The sequence below is a fragment of the Camarhynchus parvulus genome, unplaced genomic scaffold, assembly GCF_901933205.1.
Source record: "Camarhynchus parvulus unplaced genomic scaffold, STF_HiC, whole genome shotgun sequence".
In the NCBI taxonomy this organism is placed as follows: Eukaryota; Metazoa; Chordata; class Aves; order Passeriformes; family Thraupidae; genus Camarhynchus; species Camarhynchus parvulus.
The window spans coordinates 16133-41017 of NW_022148151.1; the positions used below are offsets into that span (position 1 = coordinate 16133).

The 24885-nt window shown below is 54.8% G+C and overlaps 1 protein-coding gene across 1 annotated transcript; it reads right to left on the reverse strand.

The window, feature by feature from the left end:
* Positions 1-73: 73 nt before the first annotated feature.
* On the reverse strand, positions 74-24212 carry LOC115916118 (helicase SRCAP-like; the record flags this gene model as incomplete). Its single annotated transcript, XM_030969815.1, has 17 exons — positions 74-94; positions 186-378; positions 4432-4535; positions 5076-5117; positions 6028-6164; positions 10393-10570; positions 11863-11901; positions 12306-12414; positions 12953-12994; positions 13438-13461; positions 13655-13678; positions 14120-14129; positions 14342-14437; positions 16537-16626; positions 21156-21237; positions 23960-24018; positions 24171-24212. Coding segments are annotated over 17 exons (1292 nt in total), but the record flags the coding sequence as incomplete, so codon positions are not given.
* Between the last annotated feature and the right edge of the window lie 673 nt (positions 24213-24885).

Genomic DNA, 24885 nt, shown 5'->3' on the forward strand with positions numbered 1-24885 from the left:
ATACCCAGGTGTCCCCAGGTGCGTTACCTTGTGCAGTCTCTTGACGAGGCTCTCGTTGCACTCCTGGCTGCCCTCAATCATGCCCGTCAGCGGGCTGTGGAACCCAGGTGTGTCCCAGGTGTATCCCAGTGTAACACAGGTGTATATATCCATACCCAGGTGTGTTTACCTGTCCCCAGGTGTACCTTGTGCAGCCGTTTGACGAGGCTCTCGTTGTACTCCTGGCTGCCCTCGATCATGCCCGTCAGCGGGTTGTGGAACCACTCGCGGAACTCGCGGTGCGACTGGAACACGCTGGGCATGAGGAAGTGCATGAGCGACCAGAGCTCCATCAGCGAGTTCTGCAGCGGCGTACCTGTCAGCAGCAGCCGCCGCTGGCTGCGGGGACACAGGTGACACACAGGTGAGGCAGGTACGGACAGGTACGGATACGTACAGACGGCTAACCCAGGGGAACAGCCCCAGGAACAGCCCCAGGTGAGCTCCAGGTGTTCTCCTGCACCGTGTGCTCAGAGATCGATCTGCACAGGTGAGAGACAGGTACAGACAGGTCAGGACAGGTAAGGACAGGTATGGACAGGTACAGACAAGTATGGGCAGGTGAGGACAGGGAACAGAGGGGAACAGCCCCAGGAACAGCCCCAGGTGAGCTCCAGGTGTTCTCCTCCACTGTGACCAGGCTGAGAAGGGAGACAGGTGAGACACAGGTGAGACACAGGTGAGACACAGGTGAGACAGGTAAGGACAGTTAAACACAAGTACAGATAGGTACAGACAGGTAACACCTGAAAACAGCCCCAGGTGACCCAGGGGAACAGCTCCAGGAACAGCCCCAGGTGAGCTCCAGGTGCTCTCCTGCACTGTGATCAGGCTGGACAAGTGAGACAGGTGAGACACAGATACAGACACGTACAGACAGGTAAGAACAAGTGAGACACAGGTGAGACACAGGTGAGACCATAGGTAACACCAGGGGAACAGCCCCAGGTGAGCTCCAGGTGTTCTCCTGCACCGTGTGCTCGATGATCAGCCTGGACAGGTGAGACACAGACAGGTACAGACAGGTATGGAGAGGTGAGGGACCAGAGCTCCGCAGGGGCGTACCTGTCAGCAGCAGCCGCTGCTGGCCGCAGGGGAGACAGGTGAGTGAGACACGTAAGGACAGGTATGGACAGGTAAGGACAGGTATGGACAAGGAACAGCCCAGGTAATGCACAGGTAACACACCCAGCCTGTCACTAGCAGCTGCCGCTGGCTGCAGGAGACACAGGTGAGACAGGTGAGTGAGACAGGTGAGTGAGACAGGTATGGACAGGTATGGACAGGGAACAGCCCAGGTAACGCACAGGTAACACCAGGGAACAGCCCCAGCCTGAGAGCAGCAGCCGCCGCTGGCTGCGGGAACACAGGTGAGACACAGGTGAGGCAGGTACGGACAGGTACAGATACGCACAGACAGGTAACACCTGGGAACAGCCCCAGGAACAGCCCCAGGTGAGCTCCAGGTGTTCTGCTCCACCATGATCAGCCTGACAGGTATGGACAGGTAAGACACAGGTAAGGACGGCTACAGCCAGATAAGGACAGGTAAGGACATGTGAAGACAGGTAAGGGCAGGTGAGCACAGGCACGGACACATAAGAACAGCTCTGGACAGGTAAGGACAGGTATGGACAAGTAAGGGCAGGTGAGCACAGGTCTGGACAGGTATGGACAGGTGAGTACAGGTAAGGACAGGTGAGCACAGGCATGGACAGATGAGAAAGGTACAGGCAGGTAAGGACAGGTAAGGACAGGTAAAGACAGGTACTGTCAGGTACAGGCAGGTATGGGAAAGTATAGACAGGTAAGGACACATACGGGCAGGTATGGACAGGTATAGACAGGTAAGGACAGGTAAGGACAGGTACGGACAGGTACAGACAAATACGGACAGGTAAGGACAAGTAAGGACAGGTGAGCAGAGCTAAGGACAGGTACGGACAGGTACGGGCAGGTACAGACAGGTGAGCCCAGGTAAGGACAGGTACAGACACGTATGGGCAGGTAAGGACAAGTGAACCCAGGTAAGGACAAGTAAGGACAGGTGAGCCCAGGCAAGGACAGGTAAGGACAGGTATAGACAGGTACAGAGAAGTACGGACATATAAGGAGAGGTGAGGACAGGTGAGGAGAGGTAAGGACAGGTAAGGACAGGTACAGGCAGGTAAGGACAGGTGAGCCCAGGTAAGGACAAGTACAGGCAGGTATGGACAGGTAAGGACAAGTGAGCACAGGTAAGCCCAGGTGAGAACAGGCCTGGGTAGGTATGAACAGGTGAGCCCATGTACAGACAGGTACAGACAGGTACGGACAGGTAAGGACAGGTGAGCACAGGTACGGACAGGTAAGCCCAGGTACGGGCAAGTAAGGACAAGTACGGACAAGTACAGGCAGGTAAGGACGAGTGAGCACAGGTACAGACAGGTACGGGCAGGTATGAACAGGTGAGCCCAGGCAAGGACAGGTGAGCACAGGTACAGACAGGTACGAACCGGTGAGCCCAGGTGAGCACAGGCCCGGGCAGGTACGAACAGGTAAGGACAGGTGAGCCCAGGTGAGCCCAGGTATGGACAGGTAAGGACAGGTACAGACAGGTGAGCCCAGGTATGGACAGGTGAGCACAGGCCCGGGCAGGTACGAACAGGAAGGACAGGTGAGCCCAGGTGAGCACAGGTGAGTAGAAGTATGGACAGGTAGAACAGGTGAGCCCAGGTATGGACAGGTATGAACAGGTAAGGGCAGGTGAGCCCAGGTGAGCACAGGTATGGACAGGTACGAACAGATACGAACAGGTGAGCCCAGGTGAGCACAGGTGAGTACAAGTACAGACAGGTAAGGGCAGGTGAACCCAGGTGAGCACAGGCCCGGGCGGGTGAGCACAGGTGAGCCCAGGTAAGAACAGGTATGGACAGGTATGGACAGGTAGAGCACAGGTGAGCCCAGGTGAGCCCAGGTGAGCACAGGCGCGGACAGGTGAGCACAGGTGAGCACAGGTACGGGACAGGTGAGCACAGGTGAGCACAGGTGAGTAGAGGTACGGACAGGCAAGCACAGGTATGGACAAACAAGGACAGGTAAGGACAGGCAGGGACAGATGGACAGGTGAGCACAGGTACGGACAGGTGAACACAGGTAAGAACAGGTATGGCCAGGTACGGACAGGTAAGGGCAGGTGAGCCCAGGTAAGAATATGGACAGGTAAGGACAAGTACAGACAAGTGAGCCCAGGTGAGCCCAGGTGAGCCCAGGCGCGGGCAGGTGAGCCCAGGTAAGGACACGTATGGACAGGTAAGGACAGGTACGGACAAGTGAGCCCAGGTGAGCACAGGTAAGAACAAGTAAGGACAGGTAAGGACAGGTACAGACAAATGAGCCCAGGTGAGCCCAGGTGAGCCCAGGTGAGCACAGGCGCGGGCAGGTGAGCACAGGCGGGCAGGTGAGCACAGGTACGGACAGGTAGGACAGGTACGGACAAGTAAGGACAGATACAGACAGGTGAGCCCAGGTGAGCCCAAGTAAGAACAGGTATGGACAGGTAAGGACAGGCACGAACAGGTGAGCCCAGGTGAGCACAGGCCTGGGCAGGTGAGCACAGGTGAGCCCAGATGAGCACAGGTAAGAACACGCCCAGGCAGGTGAGCACAGGTATGGACAGGTAAGGACAAGTACAGACAGGTGAGCCCAGGTGAGCACAGGTGAGCCCAGGTGAGCACAGGTATGGACAGGTACAGACAAGTAAGCCCAGGTGAGCCCAGGTGAGCACAGATATGGACAGGTAAGGACAAGTGAGCCCAGGTGAGCCCAGGTGAGCCCAGGTATGGACAGGTACAGACAGGTGAGCCCAGGTGAGCCCAGGTGAGCACAGTATGGACAGGTAAGGACAGGTGAGCCCAGGTGAGCCCAGGTGAGCACAGGTAAGGACACGCGGAGGCGGGTACGCCCAGGTGAGCCCAGGTGAGCCGGTATGGACAGGTGAGCCCAGGTGAGCCCAGGTGAGCCCAGGTGAGCACACGTGCGGGCAGGTGAGCACAGGTGAGCCCAGGTGAGCACAGGCCCGGGCAGGTGAGCACAGGTGAGCACAGGTATGGACAGGTAAGGGCAAGTACCGACAGGTGAGCACAGGTGAGCCCAGGTGAGCACAGGCCCGGGCAGGTGAGCACAGGTATGGGCAGGTGAGCCCAGGTGAGCCCAGGTGAGCCCAGGTGAGCAGGGCAGGTGAGCACAGGTATGGACAGGTGAGCACAGGTGAGCCCAGGTGAGCACAGGTAAGAACGGGTATGGACAGGTAAGGACAGGTACAGACAGGTGAGCACAAGTGAGCCCAGGTGAGCACAGGTATGGACAAGTGAGCCCAGGTGAGCCCAGGTGAGCACAGGTAAGGACAGGTACAGACAGGTGAGTACAGGTGAGCCCAGGTGAGCACAGGTGTGGTCCTGCAGCACCAGCTTGTGCGAGGTGATGCACAGGTGGCAGCGTTGGACAGGCTTGTAGCCCTGGCAGGTGAGACAGGTGGGCAGGTGAGACAGGTAAAAATATGGTGCGTGCCCAAAGGTCCCCCGCCAAAAATGTGGTTAAGCCACCGGTGTGCCCAGGTGTGCAGCACGTCCACTGTCAGCGTGGAAGCTGGTGAGCTTGGTCAGCCCTTGAGGTGCGACGGTGGCCAGTGACCAGGTAAACAAGATCTCCTGAAAATGCGGCCCAAAATGGTCCTGCAGCACCATGTGCTTAAAAGCAGGTGATGCACAGGTGTGCAGACAGCGTTGGGCTTGGTCCAGCCCTGGCAGGTGAGACAGGTGGGACAGGTGAGACAGGTAAAGAAAAACTCCCGTGAAAATCGGCCCAAAAACCTCAAAAAAACCGCCAAAAAATGTGATTAAACCAACCCAGGTGTGCCCAGGTGTGCAGCACCAGCGTTGGGCTTGGTCCAGCCCTGGCAGGTGAGACAGGTGGGACAGGTGAGACAGGTAAAGAAAAACTCCCGTGAAAATCGGCCCAAAAACCTCAAAAAACAGCCCAGGTGTGCCCAGGTGTGCCCAGGTGATGCACACGTGGAACGCGTTGGGCTTGGTCCAGCCCTGACAGGTGAGACAGGTGGGACAGGTAAACCCAAAATCCCCGTGAAAATTGGCCAAAAAACCTCAAAAAAAACTCAAAAAACCAGCCCAGGTGTGCTCAGGTGTGCCCAGGTGTGCCCAGGTGTGCAGCAGCCAGCGTTGGGCCTGGTCCAGCCCTGACAGGTGAGGCAGGTGGGGCCAAAAAACCAATTAAAAAACACCCTAAAAAGTCCAAAAGCCCCAAAAAAACCCCAAAAAAACCAGCCCACGTATGCCCAGGTGTGCCCAAATCCCCCCAATTTTCACCGTTTTTCTCCAAATTTTTGCCATTTTTCCCCCCTTTTTCCATTCCCAGGTGTGCCCAGGTAACCCCAAAATCCCCGTTTTTCACCCAAAAATCCTCATTTTTCACCCAAATTTCACGGGGGTTTTTTCATTTACCTCCTCCGAGCTGTGCCCAGGTGTGCCCAGGTGCACCCAAAATCCCCATTTTTCACCCCAAAATCCCCATTTTTCACCCCAAAATCCTCATTTTTAACCCAAATTTCACGGGGTGTTTTTCATTTACCCCCTCCCAGCCGTGCCCAGCTGTGCCCAGGCGCGCCCAGGTGTGCCCAGGTGTGCCCAGGTGTGCCCAGGTGCACCCAAAATCCCCATTTTTCACCCCAAAATCCCCATTTTACACCCCAAAATCCCCATTTTTAACCCAAATTTTACTGTTTTTTTTTTCATTTACCCCCTCCCAGGTGTGCCCAGGTGTGCCCAGGTGTGCCCAGGTGCCCCCAGGTGTGCCGAGGTGTGCCCAGGTAACCCCAAAATCCCCATTTTTCACCCAAATTTCACGGGGTTTTTTTCATTTACCCCCTCCCACCTGCCCCCAGGTGTGCCCAGCTGTGCCCAGGTGTGCCCAGGTGTGCCCAGGTGCGCTCACCTGTCTCTTGAGGCGCCGCTCCTTCTGCGCCCCGTAGTAGGTGAGGATTTTGAAGCTGGGGCACCAGCGCTTGAGCTCCATCTCCCAGTTGAGCATCACCGAGGTGGGCACGATGATCAGGTGAGGGCCCCAGCTACCTGCGCCCAGGTGAGACACCCGAAATGACCCTCAGGTGAGTCCTGGGAACCCCCAAACCTGCCCAGGTGTGACCCAAACCCCCCCAAACCTACCCAGGTGTGACCCAAACCCCCCCAAACCTGCCCAGGTGTGACCCAAACCCCCCAATAGGGCCCCCGGACCTGTGCCCAGGTGAGGGACAGTGAGACACCAGAAACGAAGGTGAAACCCCCCAATCTGCCCAGGTGAGGGCCCCAGCTACCTGTGCCCAGGTGAGAGACAGCCCCAGGGGAACCCGAAATGCCCAGGCCTCAGGGTGACCGAAAGCCCCCAAACTGCCCAGGTGTGACCCAAACCCCCCCAAGCCCCAACCTGTGCCCAGGTGAGAGACAGGTGGGACCCCAGAAACAAGCCCCACCCCAAACCTGCCCTGTGACCCCAGGTGAAAGCCCCATGACAGGTGAGACCCAAACAGCCCCAAACCTGCCCAGGTGAGTCCGGGAACCCCCAAACCAGCCAGGTGAGGGCCCCAAGTACCTGTGCCCAGGTGAGACACCCAAAATGAGCCTAACCACAGGTGAGTCCTGGGAACCCCCAAACCTGCCCAGGTGTGACCCAAACCCCCCAAACCTGCCCAGGTGAGGGCCCCAGGTACCTGTGCCCAGGTGAGAGACCCAAAATGAGCCTCAGGTGACTCCTGGGAACCCCCAAACCTGCCCAGGTGTGACCCAAACCCCCCAAACCTGCCCAGGTGTGACCCAAACCCCCCAAACCTGCCCAGGTGAGGGCCCCAGCTCCCAGGTGAGAGACAGGTGGGACCCCAGAAACAAGCCCCAGGGAACCCCAAACCTGCCCAGGTGTGACCCAAACCCCCCAAACCTGCCCAGGTGTGACCCAAACCCCCCAAACCCCAGGTGTGACCAACCCCTAAAGGGGCTCAGGTGAAAGCCCCAGGTACCTGTGCCCAGGTGAGAGACAGGTGAGGCACCCAAAAACGAGGCCCAGGGAACCCCCAAACCTGCCCAGGTGAGTCCTGGGAACCCCCAAACCTGCCCAGGTGAGTCCTGGGAACCCCCAAACCCAGCCAGGTGAGGGCCCCAAGTACCTGTGCCCAGGTGAGACACCCAAAATGAGCCTCAAGGAACCCCCAAACCTGCCCAGGTGAGTCCTGGGAACCCCCAAACCTGCCCAGGTGTGACCCAAACCCCCCAAACCTGCCCAGGTGAGGGCCCCCAGCTACCTGGGGCCCCAGAAACGAGCCCCAGGGAACCCCAAACCTGCCCAGGTGTGACCCAAACCCCCCCAAACCTGCCCAGGTGTGACCCAAACCCCCTAAAGGGGCTCAGGTGAAAGCCCCAGGTACCTGTGCCCAGGTGAGAGACAGGTGAGGCACCCAAAACGAGGCCCAGGGAACCCCCAAACCCGCCCAGGTGAGTCCTGGGAACCCCAAACCTGCTCAGGTGAGTCCTGGGAACCCCCAAACCCAGCCAGGTGAGGGCCCCAAGTACCTGTGCCCAGGTGAGACACCCAAAATGAGCCTCAAGCAACCCCCAAACCTGCCCAGGTGACCCAAACCCCCCAAAGGGGCCCAGGTGAGTCCTGGGAACCCCCAAACCTGCCCAGGTGAGTCCTGGGAACCCCCAAACCTGCCCAGGTGTGACCCAAACCCCCCAAACCTGCCCAGGTGAGGGCCCCAGCTACCTGTGCCCAGGTGAGACACCCAAAATGAGCCTCAGGTGAGTCCTGGGAACCCCCCAAACCTGCCCAGGTGTGACACAAACCCCCCAAACCTGCCCAGGTGTGACACAAACCCCCCAAACCTGCCCAGGTGTGACACAAACCCCCCAAACCTGCCCAGGTGAGGGCCCCAGCTACCTGTGCCCAGGTGAGAAACAGGTGGGGCCCCAGAAACGAGGCCCAGGGAACCCCAAACCTGCCCAGGTGTGACCCAAAGCCCCCCAAACCTGCCCAGGTGTGACCCAAACCCCCTAAAGGGGTTCAGGTGAAAGCCCCAGGTACCTGTGCCCAGGTGAGAGACAGGTGAGGCACCCAAAACGAGGCCCAGGGAACCCCCAAACCTGCCCAGGTGAGTCCTGGGAACCCCCAAACCTGCCCAGGTGAGTCCTGGGAACCCCCAAACCCAGCCAGGTGAGAGCCCCAAGTACCTGTGCCCAGGTGAGACACCCAAAATGAGCCTCAAGGAACCCCCAAACCCCCAGGCCCCGCCCAGGTGAGTCCTGGGAACCCCCAAACCTGCCCAGGTGAGTCCTGGGAACCCCAAACCTGCCCAGGTGTGACCCAAACCCCCAAACCTGCCCAGGTGAGTCCTGGGAACCCCAAACCTGCCCAGGTGAGTCCTGGGAACCCCCAAACCTGCCCAGGTGTGACCCAAACCCCCCAAACCTGCCCAGGTGAGTCCTGGGAACCCCAAACCTGCCCAGGTGAGTCCTGGGAACCCCCAAATCTGCCCAGGTGTGACCCAAACCCCCCAAACCTGCCCAGGTGAGGGCCCCAGCTACCTGCGCCCAGGTGAGACACCCGAAATGAGCCTCAGGTGAGTCCTGGGAACCCCCAAACCTGCCCAGGTGTGACCCAAACCCCCCCAAACCTGCCCAGGTGTGACCCAAACCCCCAAACCTGCCCAGGTGAGAAACAGGTGGGGCCCCAGGCGAGAAACAGGGAGCCCCAAACGAGCCCCAGGTGTGCAAACCCCCAAACCTGCCCAGGTGTGACCCAAACCCCCTAAAGGGGCTCAGGTGAAAGCCCCAGGTACCTGTGCCCAGGTGAGAGACAGGTGAGGCACCCAAAGCGAGGCCGGGAACCCCCAACCCAGTGGCCCCAAACCTGCCCAGGTGAGTCCTGGGAACCCCCAAACCCAGCCAGGTGAGGGCCCCAAGTACCTGTGCCCAGGTGAGACACCCAAAATGAGCCTCAAGGAACCCCCAAACCTGCCCAGGTGACCCAAACCCCCCAAAGGGGCCCAGGTGAGTCCTGGGAACCCCCAAACCTGCCCAGGTGAGTCCTGGGAACCCCCAAACCTGCCCAGGTGTGACCCAAACCCCCCAAACCTGCCCAGGTGAGGGCCCCAGCTACCTGTGCCCAGGTGAGAGACCCGAAATGAGCCTCAGGTGAGTCCTGGGAACCCCCCAAACCTGCCCAGGTGAGTCCTGGGAACCCCAAACCTGCTCAGGTGTGACCCAAACCCCCCTAAAGGGGCTCAGGTGGCCCCAGGTACCTGTGCCCAGGTGAAGTGGGAACCCCAACCTACCCAGGTGTGACCCAAACCCCAAAGGGGCTCAGGTGAGGGCCCCAGCTACCTGTGCCCAGGTGAGGCACAGGTGAGACACCGGAAATGAGGCCCAGGTGAGTCCTGGGAACCCCAAAATCGCTCAGGTGTGACTTGGAACCTCCTGAAGGGGCTCAGGTGAGGCCAAAATCTCCCTAAAAATGCACTCTGCGACAGCCCAGGTGTGTCCCGGTGTGCCCCGGTGTGCTCAGGTGTGCCCAGGTGTATCCCAGGTGTATGTCAGGCATACCCAGGTGTGCCCAGGTGTACCCCAGGTGTGCCCCGGTGTGCCCAGGTGTACCCAGGTGTACCCAGATGTATCTCAGGTGTACCCAGATGTACCCAGGTGTGCCCACATGCATCCAGGTGTGCCCCGGTGTATCTCAAGTGTACCCAGGTGTACCCAGCTGTACCCAGTCCCAGGTGTACCCAGGGTGCCAGGTACACAGGTGCAGTGTACCTTCCCAGGCCAGAGCCAAGGTGTGTCCATGGTTTTCCAGCACCAGGTACCTGTAGGCCAGGACAGCCCAGTGTCGGTGTACGTGGCCCAGTGCCAGGCCCAGTGTACCCAAGGGTACCCATGGATCCAGGCAACCACAGCCGAGGGTGCAGAGGAGGTTTTACGTGGTGTACCCAGTCAGTACACAATGAATGAGTAGGAGTAAGTGTGTAGTGGAGGTGTACCAGTGTACCAGTACCTTACCTGTCCCAGGTGTACCAGTGTCCAGCTGTGCCAGGTGTGCCAGTATCCCGTACCTTTCTCACCAGGTGAGCCAGAGGGTCGGAGGTTTTCACCAGGACCGGAATTCATGTACCCAGTTTACCTTTCGAGCCAGGTGAGCCAGAGCAGATGGTCTGATGGTCACCCCAGGTGTACCCAGGTGTATCCCATGTATCTCAGGTGTATCCCAGGTGTACCCAGGTGTACCCAGGTGTGCCCAGGTGTATCCCAGGTGCGTTACCTTTCTCGCAGGCCAGGTGAGCCAGCAGCGAGATGGTCTGGATGGTTTTGCCCAGCCCCATCTCGTCGGCCAGGATCCCGTTCAGCTTCTTCTCGTACATGGTGACCAGCCAGTCCAGCCCGATGTGCTGGTACTCTCGCAGCGTGCCCCGCAGCAGGTGCGGGATCGGCGTCTTCACCTGCGCAGGTGCGGCACAGAACCCTCAGGTGAGTGACAGAACCCACACCTGTGTCACAGGTACGCCCACGGTCACCAGCCAGTCCAGCCCGTGCTGGTACTCGCGCAGCGTGCCCCGCAGCAGGTGCGGGATCGGCGTCTTCACCTGCGCAGGTGAGGCACAGAACCGCCATGTGTCCAGGTGTGTCATAGGTGTGTCATAGGTGTGTCCCAGGTGTGTCAGTCAGGTCACATCCACAAGTGACAGGCAGGCCAGGCGGGCCAGTGGCAGTCAGCAATGTGAAGGCCAGGCCCCACACAGTGTGCAACAGACACAGTCCATGTGTCACAGTAACCAGTGTGCTCAGTCCCAGGTTCCATGTGCTACAAAATCCCCATATTCACCAGGTTTTCCCAGTTTGTGTTCCCAGGTATCCCAGGTGCCCAGGTGCCCAGTGTCAGTGTATCACAGATCAGGTGTGCCCAGGCACCAACCCAGGTGCGGTCAATCACAGACCTTGCCCAGGCGTGTGCCCCAGGTGTGCACAGGGTGTCCCAGGTATATCCATGAGTCCCAGTGTGCCCAGGTGTATCCCAGTGCGTCCAGGTGACCCAGGTGCCCAGGTGTTCCCAGGTGTGCCCAGGTGTGCCCAGGTAACCCAAATGTCCCATTTGTACCCAGTGTATCCCAGGGTTTTTGTTACCCCAGGTCCCAGGTGTACCAGGTGTACCTCAGGTGTGCCCAGGTGCGCTCACCTGCGTCATGGCCAGTGTGTACCCCTTGGGCTGCACGCTCTGTGTGTGTGCCCAGGTGTGCCCAGGTGTTCCCAGGTGCCCCCAGGTGTGCCCAGGTGTGCCCAGGTGTGCCCAGGTGTACCCAGGTGTGCCCAGGTGTGCCCAGGTGTATCCCAGGTGCCCAGGGTCCCAGGTGTATCCAGGTGTGCCCAGGTGTACCTGGTGTCCCACGGTGTCCCTTGGCTCCTTGTGTGTACCCAGGTGTGCCCAGGTGTCCCCAGGTGTCCCAGGTGTATCCCAGGTGCAGTGGCCCAGGTGCGCTCACCTGCGCGTGGCCAGCGTGTACCCCTTGGGCTGCAGGCTTGTGTGTGCAGTGTAGTGCCCAGGTGTATCCAGGTGCCCCAGGTGTGCCCAGGTGTATCCCAGGTGTGCCCAGGTGTATCCCAGGTGTACCCAGGTGCCCCCAGGTGTGCCCAGGTGTATCCAGGTGTACCCAGGTGTGCCCAGGTGTATCCCAGGTGCATCCCAGGTGTATCCAGGTGTGCCCAGGTGTATCCAGGTGTGCCCAGGTGTGCTCACCTGCGTCGTGGCCAGCGTGTACCCCTTGGGCTGCAGGCTCTGTGTGTGCCCAGGTGTGCCCAGGTGTGCCCAGGTGTATCCCAGGTGTACCGGGTGTGCCAGGTGTACCCAGGGTATCCAGTGTGCCCAGGTGTATCCCAGGTGTACCCAGGTGCCCAGGTGTACCCCAGGTGCCCAGGTGTATCCCAGTGTATCAGGTATCCAGGTGTGCCCAGGTCGCTCACCTGCATGTGCCAGTGTGTACCCCTTGGCGCGGCTCTGTGTGCCCAGCCCAGGTGTGCCGTGTACCATGTACCAGGTGTGCCAGGTGATCGCGGGCCCGTGCCCCGCCCCCCTGGGCGTGTGGCCCCGGCGCGGCTCTGTGGGCCGGTGTGCCGGGACCCAGGGCCGGCCCGCCAGTGCCAGGTGGCCCGGTCCGAGGGCCGGGGGTGTCCCAGACGTACCCAGGGCCAGGTGCCACTGGGGGGGCAGGGTACCTTGGGCTGCAGGTCCGAGCACACCTGCAGGTTGGCATACTGGGAGGGGTTAGAGCACACCGGGCAGGTGGGGAACCTGGGGGCGGGGGGACACACCGGTGCGGGGCCACCTGGGGGCCGCCCCTGCCCCCCCCTCCACACACCTGGTCTGGTGTGCTGTCGGCCCTGGGCAGGTGAACTGGGGTGGGCAGGTGGGCGGTGGGAACTGGGGGTTTGGGATACCTGGGAGGGGTTTAGAGCACACCTGGGCAGGTGTGGGATACCTGGGAGGGTCCCCAGCACACCTGGGCAGGTGTGGGATACCTGGGAGGGGTTTAGAGCACACCTGGGCAGGTGTGGGATACCTGGGGGTTCAGAGCACACCTGGGGGGCACAGACACACCTGTACAGACACACACACCTGTACAGGTACACACACACCTGTGCCAGCGGCACACACACACACCTGTACAGGCACACACACACACCTGTACAGGTTCACACACACTGGTCACACCTGTACAGGCCTAACACACAGCACACCTGTACAGGCACAGACACACCTGTACAAGTGCACACACACACACCTGTACAAGTGCACACACACACACCTGTACAAGTGCACACACACGCACCTGTACAGGTGCACACACACCTGTACAGGCACACACACGCACCTGTACAGGTGCACGCACACCTGTACACGGGGGCACACCTGTACAGGTCCCACACACACCTGTACAGGTCACACACACACCTGTACAGGCACACACACACCTGTACAGGTGCACACACACACCTGTACAGGCACACACACACACACCTGTACAGGGCACACACACACCTGTACAGGTGCACACACACACACCTGTACAGGCACAGACACAGCTGTACAGGCACACACACACCTGTACAGGTGCACACACACACCTGTACAGGCACACACACACACCTGTACAGGTGCACACACACCTGTACAGGTGCACACACACACACACCTGTACAGGCACACACACACCTGTACAGGTGCACACACACACACCTGTACAGGTGCACACACACACACACCTGTACAGGCACAGACACAGCGTGTACACACACACACCTGTACAGTGCTCACCTGTACAGGTGCACACACACACACCTGTACACAGGCACACACACACCTGTACAGGTGCACACACACACACCTGTACAGGTGCACACACACACACCTGTACAGGCACACACACACACCTGTACAGGCACACACACACACCTGTACAGGGGCGCACACACACACCTGTACAGGCACAGACACACCTGTACAGGCACACACACTGTACACTGTGCCTCACCTGTACAGGTGCACACACACACACCTGTACAGGCACACACACACCTGTACAGGCGCACACACACACCTGTACAGGCACACACACACACCTGTACAGCAACACACACCTGTACAGGTGCACACACACACCTGTACAGGCACAGACACACCTGTACAGGTGCACACACACACACCTGTACAGGTGCACACACACACTCACACACCTGTACAGGCACAGACACACCTGTACAGGCACACACACACACACCTGTACAGGTCACACACACACCTGTGCTCACCTGTACAGGTGCACACACACACACCTGTGCTCACCTGTACAGGTGCACACACACACACCTGTGCTCACCTGAGCGGGCACACACACACACCTGTACAGGTGCACACACACACACCTGTGCTCACCTGAGCGGGCACACACACACCTGTACAGGCACAGACACACCTGTACAGGTGCACACACACACACCTGTGCGCACCTGTACAGGCACACACACACCTGTACAGGTGCACACACACACCTGTGCACACCTGAGCGGGTCGCTAACACACCTGTACAGGTGCACACACACACCTGTGCTCACCTGAGCGGGCACACACACACACCTGTACAGGTGACACACCTGTACAGGTGCACACACACACACACGTGCTCACCTGTACAGGTGCACACACACACACCTGTGCTCACCTGAGCGGGTGCTGCTCGCGCCGGGGGCGGAGTCGCAGTCGGAGTCGGCGAAGGCGCCGCGGTAACGCTGCAGCAGCTCCTCCATGGGCAGCGCACCTGCAACACACCTGGCGTTACACCTGAGGGGTAAACACACCTGGGACACACCTGCAACACACCTGGGACACACCTGCAACACACCTGGGACACACCTGGGACACACCTGGGACACACCTGGCGTTACACCTGAGGGGTAAACACACCTGGGACACACCTGGGACACACCTGGCGTTACACACACCTGGGACACACCTAGGACACACCTAGGACACACCTGGGATCACACCTGGGACACACCTGAGGGGTTAAACACACCTGGGACACACCTGGGATCACACCTGGGACACACCTGGGGTTACACCTGGGACACACCTGCAACACACCTGAGGGGTTAAACACACCTGGGACACACCTGAGTCACACCTGGGACACACCTGGGGGCACACCTGGGACACACCTGAGGGTTACACACACCTGGGACACACTTGGGACACACCTGGAGCACACCTGAGACACACCTGGGGTTATACGTGAGGGTTAAACACACCTGGGGCCACCTGGGACACACCTGAGAGTCACACCTGGGACACACCTGAGAGGTTAAACACACCTGGGACACACCTGGGACACAGCTGGGACACACCTGGGACACACCTGGGGGCACCTGGGACACACCTGAGGGGTTAAACACACCTGGGACACACCTGGGACACACCTGGGACACACCTGCGACACACCTGGGGTTACACACACCTGGGGGCACCTGGGACACACCTGGCGTTACACACACCTGAGGGGTAAACACACCTGCGACACACCTGGGACACACCTGCAACACACCTGGCGTTACACACAACTGGGACACACCTAGGACACACCTGGGACACACCTGGGACACACCTGTAACACACCTGGGACACACCTGGGACACACCTGAGGGGTTAAACACACCTGGGACACACCTGGGGGCACACCTGGGACACACCTGAGGGTTAAACACACCTGGGACACACCTGGGACACACCTGGAGCACACCTGAGACACACCTGGGGTTAGACGTGAGGGTTAAACACACCTGGGGCCACCTGGGACACACCTGAGAGTCACACCTGGGACACACCTGAGAGTCACACCTGGGACACACCTGAGGGGTTAAACACACCTGGGACACACCTGGGTTACCTGGGGGTTATCTGAGTGACCTGAAACACACCTGGGTTATCTGAGAGTCACCTGGGACACACCTGGGACACACCTGGGGACACACCTGGGGACACACCTGGGACACACCTGGGGTCACACCTGGGGCACACCTGGGTCACACCTGGGACACAGCTGGGTCACACCTGGGACACACCTGGGTCACACCTGGGGGACACACCTGGGAATACCTGGGACACACCTGGGGACACCTGGGATTACCTGGGACACACCTGGGGACACCATTTTCCTGTATTTTGGGTTAATTTCAGGTGATTTTGGGTCACTCCCCTTCCCAGCCAGCTCATCCAGATGCTGCTCAGGGTTTTGGGGGATTTTGGGTGGATTTTGGGGTAATTTTTGGCTATTTTGAGGTATTTTTATGGGGTTTTTTTGCATTTTTGGGTATTCCAGGTAGGTTTTGGGTGAATTTTAGGCGATTTTGGGTCACTCGCCCTCCCTGGCCAGGTCATCCAAATCCTGCTCAGAGTTTTGGGGTATTTTGGGCGGACTTTGGGCTCATTTTTGGTTATTTTGGGCTATTTATATGATTTTTTTTGGTATTTCTGGCCATTTTTCTAAATTTTGGGTGAATTTCAGGTGATTTTGGGTCACCCCCCTTCCCAGCCAGGTCATCCAGCTCCTGCTCAGGATTTTGGGGGATTTTGAGTTGATCTTGGGCTACGTTTTTGGTTATTTGGGGATATTTTTATGAGTTTTTTTAATTTTTCGGTATTTTTTTGTATTTTGGGTTAATTTTGGGTTAATTTCAGGTGATTTTGGGTCACTCCCCTTCCCAGCCAGCTCATCCAGATCTTGCTCAGGGTTTTGGGGGATTTTGGGTTGGATTTTGGGGTAATTTTTGGCTATTTCGAGGTATTTTTATGGGTTTTTTTGCATTTTTGGGTATTCCACGTAGGTTTTGGGTGAATTTTAGGCGATTTTGGGTCACTCACCCTCCCTGGCCAGGTCGTCCAGCTCCTGCTGGTGATCGACGTCGCCCTCCAGGCGCTCCTGGGCGGCGATCGTGTCCTCCTCATCCTCACCTGGCCACGGGGACACACACACGTCAGCAAACCCAGCAAAACGGCACCAAACCGGCCAAAATTTGGCCAGAAATGGTCAAAAATGGCAGGAAATGGAGCAAAAGTGGCACCAAATTGCAGCAAATGGCACCAAAATGGCACAAAAATGGTCAAAAATGGCACCAAATGGAGCAAAAATGGAACCAAATTGCAGCAAATGGCACCAAAATGGACCAAAATGGTCAAAAATGGCACCAAATGGAGCAAAATGGAGCAAAAATGGAACCAAATTGCAGCAAATGGCACCAAAATGGCCAAAAATGGCCAAAAATGGCACCAAATGCAAAACATTGCAGAAATGGCACCAAAATGGCCAAAATGGCCAAAATGGCACCAAACGCAAAATGGCCAAAAATGGCACCAAATGGAGCGAAAGGCACCAAAATGGCACCAAAATGGCTAAAAATTGCACCAAATGGAGCAAAATGGAGCAAAAATGGAACCAATTTGCAGCAAATGGCACCAAAATGGCCAAAAATGGCAAAATGACAAATGGCACCAAAATGGCCAAAAATGGCACCAAATGGAGCGAAAGGCACCAAATTGCAGCAAATGGCACCAAAATGGCACCAAAATGGCCAAAAATGGCACCAAAATGGCACCAAATGGAGCAAAAATGGAACCAATTTGCAGCAAATGGCACCAAAATGGCCAAAAATGGCACAAAATGGCCAAAATGGCAGAAAATGGCACCAAATGGAGCAAAAATGGAACCAAATTGCAGCAAATGGCCCAAAATGGCCAAAAATGGCACCAAATGGCACCAAAATGGCCAAAAATGGCACCAAATGGAGCGAAAGGCACCAAATTGCAGCAAATGGCACCAAAATGGCACCAAAATGGCCAAAAATGGCACCAAAATGGCACCAAATGGAGCAAAAATGGAACCAATTTGCAGCAAATGGCACCAAAATGGCCAAAAATGGCACCAAAATGGAGCAAAATGGCCAAAAATCGGGACAAACAGCACTAAACTGCAGCAAATTGAATGAAAATGGCAAAAAACAGCACCAAATTGCACCAAAATGGCCGAAAATGGCTGAAAATTGCAGCAAAATGGCACCAAATGGCCAAAAAATGGCAGAAAATGGGAAAAAATGGCCAAAAATGGCAGAAAATGGCACCAAATGGAGCAAAAATGGCACCAAATTGCAGAAAATGGCACCAAAATGGAACAGAAATGGCACCAAAACGGCCAAAAATGGCACCAAATGAAAAAAATGGCCAAAATTGGCAGAAAATGGAAGTAAATGGCACCAAATTGGCTGAAAATGAGCAAAAATGGCTCCAAATTGCAGCAAATGGCACCAATATGGTCAAAATGGCTCCAAATGACCAAAAATTGGCCTCAATGGCACAAAAATGGCACCAAATGGCACCAAAATGGCCAGAAATGGCAGAAAATGGCACCAAATGGAGGAAAAACGGCAGCAAGTTGCAGCAAATGGCACCAAAATGGAACTAAAGTGCAGCAAAATGGCCAAAAATGGCACCAAAATGGCCCAAAATTGAACAAAATGGAAAAAATGGCAGCAAAATGGTAAAAAATGGCACCAAAGTGGCAAAAAATGAGCAAAAATTGGACCCAATGGCACCAAAAAGGCCAAACTTGGCAGAAAATGGCACCAAAGTTGTCAAAATTGAATAAAAATGGCCCAAAATGGCACCAAAATGGCACCAAATGACAAAAAATTGGCCACAAATGGCTCCAAATGGAACCAAAATGGCACCAAATTGCAACAAATGGCACCAAAAAGGAACAGAAATGGCACCAAAATGGCCAAAAATGGCACCAAAATGGCCAAAAATAACAACAAAGTGCAGCAAATGTCACCAAAATTGCAGCAAATGCAGCAAAATTGGCACCCAAAGGAACCAAATGGCACCAGGATGGATAAAAATTGAATCAAAACGGCAGAAATTGGCAGAAAATGGCACCAAATGGCCCCAAAATAGCCAAAAATGGCACCAAAATGGCCAAAAATGCAGCAAAATGGCCAAAAATGCAGCAAAAACGGCACAAAATTTGCAGCAAATGGAGCAAAAATGGAACTAAAGCGCAGCAAAATGGCCAAAACCAGCACCAAAATGGCCCAAAATGGCAAAAATAGAACCAAAACGACCAAAAAAGGCAGAAAATGGCAGAAAATAGCAGAAAATGAGGCAAAAATGGCACCAAATTGCAGCAAATGGCACCAAAATGGCACCAAAATGACCAAAAATGGAAAAAAACCTGCAAAAAATGGCAGAAAATGGCATCAAATGGAGCAAAAACGGCACCAAATGGCCCCAAAATGGCCAAAAATGCGGCAAAAATGGCACCAAAATGGATAAAAATTGAATCAGAATGGTAAAAAATGGCAGAAAATGGCACCAAATGGAATGAAAATGGCCAAAAATGGCAGAAAATGGCACCAGAACGGCACCAAATGGAGCAAAAATGGCCAAAAATGGCACCAAAATGGATAAAACTTGAATCAAAATGGTAAAAAACGGCAAAAATGGCACCAAATGGCCCCAAAATGGCCAAAAATGCAGCAGAAATGGCACCAAATTGAATGAAAATGGCCAAAAATGGCACCGAAATGGCACCAAATGACCAAAAATTGGCCCCAATGGCACCAAAATGACCAAAAATTGAACAAAATTTAAAAAAATGGCAGAAAATGGCAGAAAATTGAGGAAAACCGGCACCAAATGGCACCAAAATGGCCAAAAATGGCCAAAAATGGCACCAAATTGCAGCAAATTGAACAAAAATGGCACCAAAATGGCCAAAAAATGAATCAGAATGGCAGAAAATGGCCCCAAATTGAACGAAAACGGCCAAAAATGGCCAAAAATGGCACCAAAACGCAATGAATTGAACAAAAATGGCCCCAAATTGCAGCAAATTGACTAAAAATGGCCAAAAATGGCACCAAATTTCAGCAGATCGAACAAAAATGGCCCCAAATTGAACAAAAATGGCCAAAAATGGCCCCAAATTGAACAAAAATGGCCAAAAATGGCCCCAAATTGCAGCAAATTGAACAAAAACAGCACCAAAATGCAACGAATTGAACAAAAATGGCAGAAAATGGAGCAAAATGCAATGAATTGAACAAAAATGGCACCAAAATGGCCAAAAAATGAATCAGAATGGCAGAAAATGGCACCAAATTGAACAAAAATGGCCAAAAATAGCACGAAAATTCAACAAATTGAACAAAAATGGCCCCAAATTGACCAAAAATGGCCAAAAAATGGCGCAAAATTGCAGCAAATTGAACAAAAACGGCACCAAATTGACCGAAAATGGGCAAAAATGGCCCCAAAATGGCAGAAAATGGCCCCAAATTGAACAAAAATGGCCAAAAATAGCACCAAAATGCAACAAATTGAACAAAAATGGCCCCAAATTGAACAAAAATGGCCAAAAATGGAACAAAATGCAATGAATTGAACAAAAACGGCACCAAATTGCAAGAAATTGAACAAAAGCAGCAGAAAATGGCCAAAAAATGAATCAGAATGGCAGAAAATGGCCCCAAATTGAACGAAAATGGCCAAAAATGGCACCAAAATTCAACGAATTGAACAAAAATGGCCAAAAAATGGCACCAAATTGCAGCAAATTGAACAAAAACGGCACCAAATTGACCGAAAATGGGCAAAAATGGCCCCAAAATGGCAAAAAATGGCCCCAAATTGAACAAAAATAGCCAAAAATAGCACCAAAATGCAACAAATTGAACAAAAATGGCCCCAAATTGAACAAAAATGGCCAAAAATGGAGCAAAATTGCAGCAAATTGAACAAAAACGGCACGAAATTGACCGAAAATGGGCAAAAATGGCCCCTAAAATGGCAGAAAATGGCCCCAAATTGAACAAAATGGCCAAAAATGGCACCAAAATCAAATTGAACAAAAATGGCCCCAAATTGAACAAAAATGCCAAAAATGGAGCAAAATGCAATAAATCGAACAAAAACGGCACCAAATTGCAAGAAATTGAACAAAAATGGCAGAAAATGGCCAAAAAATGAATCAGAATGGCAGAAAATGGCCCCAAATTGAACGAAAATGGCCAAAAATGGCCCCAAAATTCAACGAATTGAACAAAAATGGCCAAAAACAGCACCAAATTGCAGCAAATGGAACGAAAATGACCAAAAATGGCACCAAATTGCAGCAAATTGAACAAAAATGACCAAAAATGGCACCAAATTGCAGCAAATGCAACGAAAACGGCACCAAAATTCAACAAATTGAACAAAAATGGCCCCAAATTGACCGAAAATGGCCAAAAATGGCCCCAAATTGCAGCAAATGGAACAAAAATGGCCAAAAATGGCCAAATAATGAATCAAAATGGCAGAAAATGGCCCCGAATTGAACGAAAACGGCCAAAAATGGAGCAAAAATGCAACAAATTGAACAAAAATGGCCCCAAATTGAACGAAAATGGCCAAAAACGGCCCCAAAAGGGCCCCAGGCCGGGTCTCACCTTCCTCCTCCTCAGCCTCGAACTCCTCATCTTCCTCACGGGGCCCCCAGGGCGGGGGAGGGTCCCGGCCCCGCCGCAGCACCTGGGGGGGAGGGGACAGGTGAGCTTGGACACCAAAAACCCAAAAATCCCCCCAAAAATGCCCAAAATCCCGAAGATTTTCCCCCAAAATTCATTAAATGGACCCCGAAAATTGAATTAAAAATTCCCTAAATTGGTCACAGTGAGGGACACCAAAAAAACCAAAAAAATCCCCCAAAAAACCCCCAAAATTGTGAAGATTTTACCCCAAAATTCACTGAATTGACCCCAAAAATCGGCAAAATTCACTTAAAAAAATTCTTAAATTATTCACAGTGAGGGACACCAAAAACCCAAAAAAAACCCAAGAAACATCCCCAAAAAATGCCCCAAAAAACCAAAAAAACCCCTCAAAATATAAAAAAGAATCTCCAAAATTCTGGAGATTTTACCCCAAAATTCACTGAATTAACCCCAAAAATCAGCGAAATTCAGTTAAAAATTCACTGAGTTGGTCACGGTGAGGGACAGGTGAGGGACACCAAAAAAACCAAAAAAATTCCCCAAAAAATCCCAAGAAAATCTCCCCAAAATATCCAAAAAGATTCCCAAAAAAACCCCAAAAAATCCCCCCAAAAAACCAAAAAAATCCCAAAAAACAAAAAAAAAATATAAAAATCCCCCCCAAAAAATAAAAAAATTCCCCAAAATTCTGAAGATTTTGCCCCAAAATTCACTAAAATGACCCCAAAAATCAGCGAAATTCACTGAAAAAAATCCTTAAATTATTCACAGTGAGGGACAGGTGAGGGACACCAAAAAAATTCCCCAAAAAATCCCAAGAAAATCCAAAAAAAATGCCCAAAAAATCAAAAACCCCTCAAAATATCAAAAAAATCTCCAAAATTCTGGAGATTTTACCCCAAAATTCATTAAATTGACCCCAAAAATCAGCAAAATTCACTGAAAAAATTCACTGAGTTGGTCACGGTGAGGGACAGGTGAGGGACACCAAAAACCCCAAAAAATCCTAAAAAAATCCGGAAGAAATCCGCACAAAAAATCCCCAAAAATAAAAAAAATCCCCCCCAAAAATCCCCAAAAAGTAAAAACAATCCCCCAAAAACACCCCCCAAAACAATGCCCCAAAAATCCCCAAAACAACCCCAAAAAATCCCAAAAAAATCCCCACAAAAAATCCCCACCAAAAATTCCCAAAAACTCCCAAGACAATCCCCAAAAATGCCCCCAAAAATCCCAAAAAAATCCCCAAAAAAAAAACAATCTCCCAGAAATGCCCCAAAAAATCCCCCAAAATCCCAAAAAAATCCCCCCAAAAATCCCGAAAATATCCCCACAAAAAATCCCCACCAAAAATTCCCAAAAAATCCCAAAACAATTCCCAAAAATCCCCCAAAAATCCCCCCCAAACCCCCCAAAACCCCAAAAATAAAAAGCAATCCCACAAAAATACCCAAAGAAAAATTCCCCAAAAGTCCCTAAAATATCGCCCAAAAATCCCCAAAATATCCCCAAAAAATTCCCCAAAAATTCCAAAAAAAATCCCCAAAAAATCCAAAAACTCAAAAAAATGCCCCAAAAATAAAAACAAATCCCCCAAAATCCCAAAAAATCCCCCAAAAATCCCAAAAAGTCCCCCAAAACCTCATCAAAAAAAAAAAAATCCCCCAAAATCCCCAAAATATTAAAAAAAAAATGCCCCCAAATCCCCCCAAAAAAACCCCCAAAAATTCCCCCCCCAAAAAAGAAAATCCTCCAGAAATCCCCCCCAAAAATTCCCCAACGTTTGCAATGGTTTCCCTCAAAATTGGGCCAGGGTGGGGGCGGGGCAGGGGGGGTGGGGCGCTCCACCGGGGGGGGGCTATGTGATGGGGGCGGGGCGTTACCTGCAGGGGGTGTTACCCGCAGGGGCGGGGCCAGGTCGGGGTGGGGGCGGGGCATTACCTGCGGGGGGTGTTACCCTGGGGGGCGGGGCTATGTGAGGGTGGGGGCGGGGTGTTACCTGCGGGGGGCGGGGCTATGTGAGGGTGGGGGCGGGGTGTTACCTGCGGGGGCGGGGCCAGGTGAGAGGGTGGGGGCGGGGCGTTACTTGTGGGGGGTGGGGCCAGGTGAGGGTGGGGGCGGGGCGTTACCTGCGGGGGGTAGGCAGGGCCAGGTCAGGATGTGGGAGGGGCATTACCTGCGGGGGGCGGGGCTATGTGAGGATGGGGAGGGGCGTTACCTGCGGGGGCGTGGCTATGTGAGGGTGGGGCGGGGCGTTTACCGGCGGGGGCGTTACCTGCAGGGGGCGGGGCTATGTGAGGGTGGGGGTGGGGCGTTACCTGCGGGGGGCGGGGCTATGTGAGGGTGGGGGCGGGGCGTTACCTGCGGGGGGCGGGGCCAGGTCAGGATGTGGGAGGGGCGTTACCTGTGGGGGGCGGGGCTATGAGAGGGTGGGGGCGGGGCGTTACCTGCGGGGGGAGCGGCCCCAGGAGGGCCCCCCGGGGGGCGGGGCTATGTGAGGGTGGGGGCGGGGCGTAACCGGGGGGGGGCCAGGGGCGAGGGTGGGCGCCGGGGCGTTACTTGTGGGGGGTGGGGCCAGGTGGCAGGGTGAGACCGGGCGTTCCCGCGGGGGCGACACCTGCAGGGGCAGGTGACATGTGAGGGTGGGGGCGGGACGTTCTGCGGGGGGGGCTATATGAGGATGGGGGCAGGGCTATGTGAGGGTGGGGGCGGGGCGTTACAGGTGGGCCGGGGCTACCCGAGGGTGGGGCGGGCGTTACCTGTGGGGGGAAGGTCCCCAGGAGGTCCCCCAGGGCCCGGGGGGGGCTCTCGGCCGAGGCTGCGGAACAGAAGGGGGGGGGAGGGGCCAGGTGAGCTCAGGGACACCTGGGCAGGTGCAGGTGACACCTGGGCTCCCGTGGGTGACACCTGGGCAGGGGCAGGTGACACCTGGGCACCCGTGGGTGACACCTGGGCACCCGTGGGTGACACCTGGGCAGGTGCAGGTGAGGTCACAGCACCCACTGGTGACACCTGGACCCCACCCACATCACCCAGGTGACCCCAAACCCCCTGAGATGCCCCCAAACCCCCTCAGGTGACCCCAAACCTCTGAGAACCTCCCCAGGTGACCCCAAACCTCCCCAGGTGAGTTCATCACCCCCCCAGGTGACCCCAAACCCCTCCAGGTGACCCCAAAACCCCCCCAGATTCTCTTTCCATCCCCCAGGTGACCCCAAACCTCTGAGAACCTCCCCAGGTGACCCCAAACCCTGCCCAGGTGACCCCAAACCCCCTGAGATGCCCCCAAACCCCTCCCAGGTACCCCCAAACCCCCAGGTGACCCCCAAACCCCGAATCCCCCAGACACCCTGAATCCCCCAAACCCCCTCCAGGTGACCCCAAACCCCCGAGATGCCCCCAGACCCCTCCAAGTGACCCCAAACCCCTCCAAATTCCCTCCAGGTGACCCCAAACCTTTCCCAAACCCCCTGAGATGCCCCCCAGACCCCTCAGGTGACCCCAAACCACCTGAGATGCCCCCAAACCCCCTGAGATGCCCCCAAACCCCTCCAGGTGACCCCAAACCACCTGAGATGCCCCCAAACCCCCCCTGAGATGCCCCCAGACCCCCTGAGATGCCCCCAAACCCCCTGAGATGCCCCCAAACCCCCTGAGATGCCCCCAAACCCCCCTGAGATGCCCC